General features: G+C 40.7%; 1 protein-coding gene across 1 annotated transcript; it reads left to right on the forward strand.

Annotated features, from left to right (window-relative positions):
• The first annotated feature begins 849 nt into the window (after positions 1 to 849).
• On the forward strand, positions 850 to 2,725 carry LOC121990272 (UDP-D-xylose:L-fucose alpha-1,3-D-xylosyltransferase MGP4-like). The gene is made up of 4 exons (XM_042544440.1): positions 850 to 1,593; positions 1,666 to 1,827; positions 1,919 to 2,134; positions 2,271 to 2,725. The coding sequence occupies exons 1-4, from the start codon at positions 1,096 to 1,098 to the stop codon at positions 2,478 to 2,480; spliced, it is 1,086 nt and encodes a 361-aa protein (XP_042400374.1). The 5' UTR covers positions 850 to 1,095; the 3' UTR covers positions 2,481 to 2,725.
• Positions 2,726 to 3,257: the final 532 nt, after the last annotated feature.

Raw genomic sequence — 3,257 nt, forward strand, 5'->3', positions numbered from 1 at the left:
CCCACAATCTTTGTCACCCCTATAAGATTATCCGACACTGAATCAGTACTTTGCTTGTGAAGATAAACTCGTGAGTTTTTTTTCCACCCATAGGTACTTCGATCCATAGTCACCCAATCCAAGTTTTCCACTAAATTCAGTGCCAAACATGTCCCAACAAAGAATTGAACCATGGCTAGGGATGACAATTTCCTCCTGAGTCAATGGAGGATTTGATATATAACCCAAATAAAGAAAGATATGGATGGATTTTCTTTTTTTGACGGGTATGAAGATTTTTCTTTTAGGGTTTAGGGGTTGGATTATTATATTAAATATAAAAAATTTTAAATTTAAAAAAAAATTTGAGATGCTCACAAGTGTGCGACATAATATTTTTTTAATTATATTTTTTATATAATGTTAATTTTAATATATTTTTATTGAATGATGGTAATTGGATGGAATAAAGAAAATTATTAATATAAAGGATATATCTTTTTAATAAAGGGATAGATGAGCGTTTAATTCACGATGAATATGAGGATAAGGATAACAAATTAAAAAATTGATAAGGATGAATATAATAAATCGAGATGAGATGAGAACGAAAGATATAAAATTCGACTCATTATTTTTTTTAATTGGAAGAAAATGTCTTATGTCCAACGGTCAACATCTCACATTTTTCAGCCCTATAAATAAAATCATTATATATTAATTAAGATTCGAACACTAAATATTTAAAAACTATCGGAGCACCAAATAATAAAGACATTTGCTCTTTGCTATATTTGATTTTCCCATCAACGTTTCAATGCGATTAAATTCCTCCTATTTTACCCGCCGCCTTCCAATCCGCTGCCTCGCCCTCCTTACTCCCTTCCGCCACCGATCGGCCGGGTACGGACGTGTCCTCTTCCTCTGACTAGTAAAGAGCAACGTCACAGGTCAAGAAATAGGTGTCTCGCAAAAGGTCAACAAGACTAGCCGTGCAAGCTTCGACAACCTGTCGCTTTAAATCCTTTTCCTAATTCTATCCACCCGCCGGTGTTGACTTTCATCGGAGGAACTTGTGGTGCATCACATTTCACCTTTTTCTCCTCGATCCCGATCATGTCCCTCAACCAACGGCAGCAGCCGCTGCCGACGGTGGCTAAACACGGCCTACTGATGTCTTCGCGTGCCTCTTTCAGCGCCGCCCAGCCACAAGGCATCGTGTATTCCTTCCTCTTTAGCCGGTCCGGCCTTCTCTCGGTCCTCGCGCTCTTCCTCCTCCTCGTCGTCTTCGTCCCATTGCCCGGTCGTCGACCCATGTCCGCCCTCTTCTACGACGACGGACCCGTATCCCGATGGAAGGACTACACGGTCGCTCGCGCTGCGGGCTTCGCCGCCCGCAACGACACTCTCATCGTTACCTCTGTGAGCGAACCATTTCTCCCCATGCTGAACAACTGGCTCATCAGCATCGCGCGGAAGAAGAGGCAGGACCAGGTGCTCATCTTCGCCGAGGACTACGCCACCCTCTACGAGATCAACCGCCGGTGGCCCGGCCACGCCGTCCTGGTCCAGCCCGCTCCCGATTCCAATGCCGCCCACGATTACGGATCTCGGGTGCTCCTCCGACCTCTAACCATACGGCATACATCGCTCGATGCTTATAATCGAGTTGCTTAATCTCTCCAGGGATTCTTCAACATCACATCGCGGAGGCCTCGCCACTTGCTGGACATTCTGGAGCTAGGATACAGCGTCATGTACAACGACGTCGACATAGTGTGGGTGGCGGATCCATTCCGTTACCTCGAAGGCGATCATGACGTATACTTCGCCGACGACGAGGTCGCCGTAAGTACTACTGTGAACGCTAGCTTTCAATATGTGCTAGCTAGCTGTATATGTCCTCTGAGAACCGTCGTCCCCAATTCCATATGAACAGGTGAAGCCCCTAAATCACTCTCACGACTTGCCGCCGCCAGGGGCCAACGGCAAGACCTACGTCTGCAGCTGCATGATTTTCCTCCGTCCCACAAGGGGCGCCAAGAAGGCGATGAGCAGTTGGATTGAGGAAATCCAAAACCAGCCCTGGTCCGACAACAAACCGACACACGACCAGCCTGCTTTCAACTCTGCTCTGAACAAAACTGCAGGAGAGGTACGTCCGTGCTTAATCTTACTCCATGAATTAGTCTACTTGAGTACAAATGCAGGGCTATCTCATCGATCGATATCTCTTCTTCAATTTTTTTTTTTTTTTTTTCACAATATTGATCTCTCTCTTTTTGCTGCAGGTGGACTTGTACTTGTTACCGCAAGCTGCATTCCCATCGGGAGGGCTATACTTCCGGAACGGGGATTGGGTGGAGAGAACTCGAGGCCTGCACGCCATCGTCCACAACAACTACATCGTAGGCCTTCAAAACAAGATACAACGTTTCAAAGACTACGGGCTCTGGCTGGCGGATAACCACACCGATGAATCGCCGCTTGGCCAAATATAAGCCAACAAGATCCACTCAACTCAACTCCAGATTTTACCTTGTAGCAAGTTTTCCTTTAAAAAGTCGGTTGATTTTGAAGAATGGAATGGTTAAGTTGGTTAATTTTAATAGAGATAATAATTAGTATATGTAGTGGAAGATTTATAGTACGTAATGTATGTTATAAATTTCTCAATGTAAATCTTATACATTACAAATTTCTCAATGTAAATCTTTCCCCTACTGTATAGATGAGGTTTATAATTTCTTTTATAAATCTGTATTAAAATCTTGGAACCATGTTTATAAAAAAATAGCGGAAAGAGGATAGAAAGAGAATTTTAAAAGAGGTGGAGTTTTTAAAATTGGGAAGTTTTATAATAATAGAAAGTGGTTTTTAAAAGAAATAAGTTTTTTAACTTTTGATGTGACAATGATGTGGCAGAGTATAAATTTCTTTAAGAGGTTTACGACTACGGATGCCCTTATTTATTATTAAAATAGAAAAATATTAATTATTACATGAGAGAAATTAACATTTTAATTTGTGTTAATCTTAACTAATTCTGATTTATTTTTATTTATTACAAATAAGCTCAATGATGAATATTTTAAATTTTTTTAAAAAATAATTTCTCTTTTACATGTGCCAATTTTTTTTTCTACTATGGTTGGAACATCTATTGTGATTTATAATTATGAATTAATCTGACACTTCAATGATGAATATTTTTTAAAATACCTTAATTATCTTTTGATTTGGATCAATTCCTTAGACACTTAGGTAGTATTTATCTT

This window comes from Zingiber officinale, chromosome 6B, assembly GCF_018446385.1.
Source record: "Zingiber officinale cultivar Zhangliang chromosome 6B, Zo_v1.1, whole genome shotgun sequence".
Lineage (NCBI taxonomy): Eukaryota > Viridiplantae > Streptophyta > Magnoliopsida > Zingiberales > Zingiberaceae > Zingiber > Zingiber officinale.

Coding starts and splice junctions, on each gene's coding strand:
- LOC121990272 (XM_042544440.1), top strand. CDS start 1,096: ATGTCCCTCAACCAACGGCAGCAGCCGCTGCCGACGGTGGCTAAACAC. Junction 1,828..1,918: donor TCGCCGACGACGAGGTCGCC/GTAAGTACTACT, acceptor CCATATGAACAG/GTGAAGCCCCTAAATCACTC. Junction 2,135..2,270: donor TGAACAAAACTGCAGGAGAG/GTACGTCCGTGC, acceptor TTTTTGCTGCAG/GTGGACTTGTACTTGTTACC.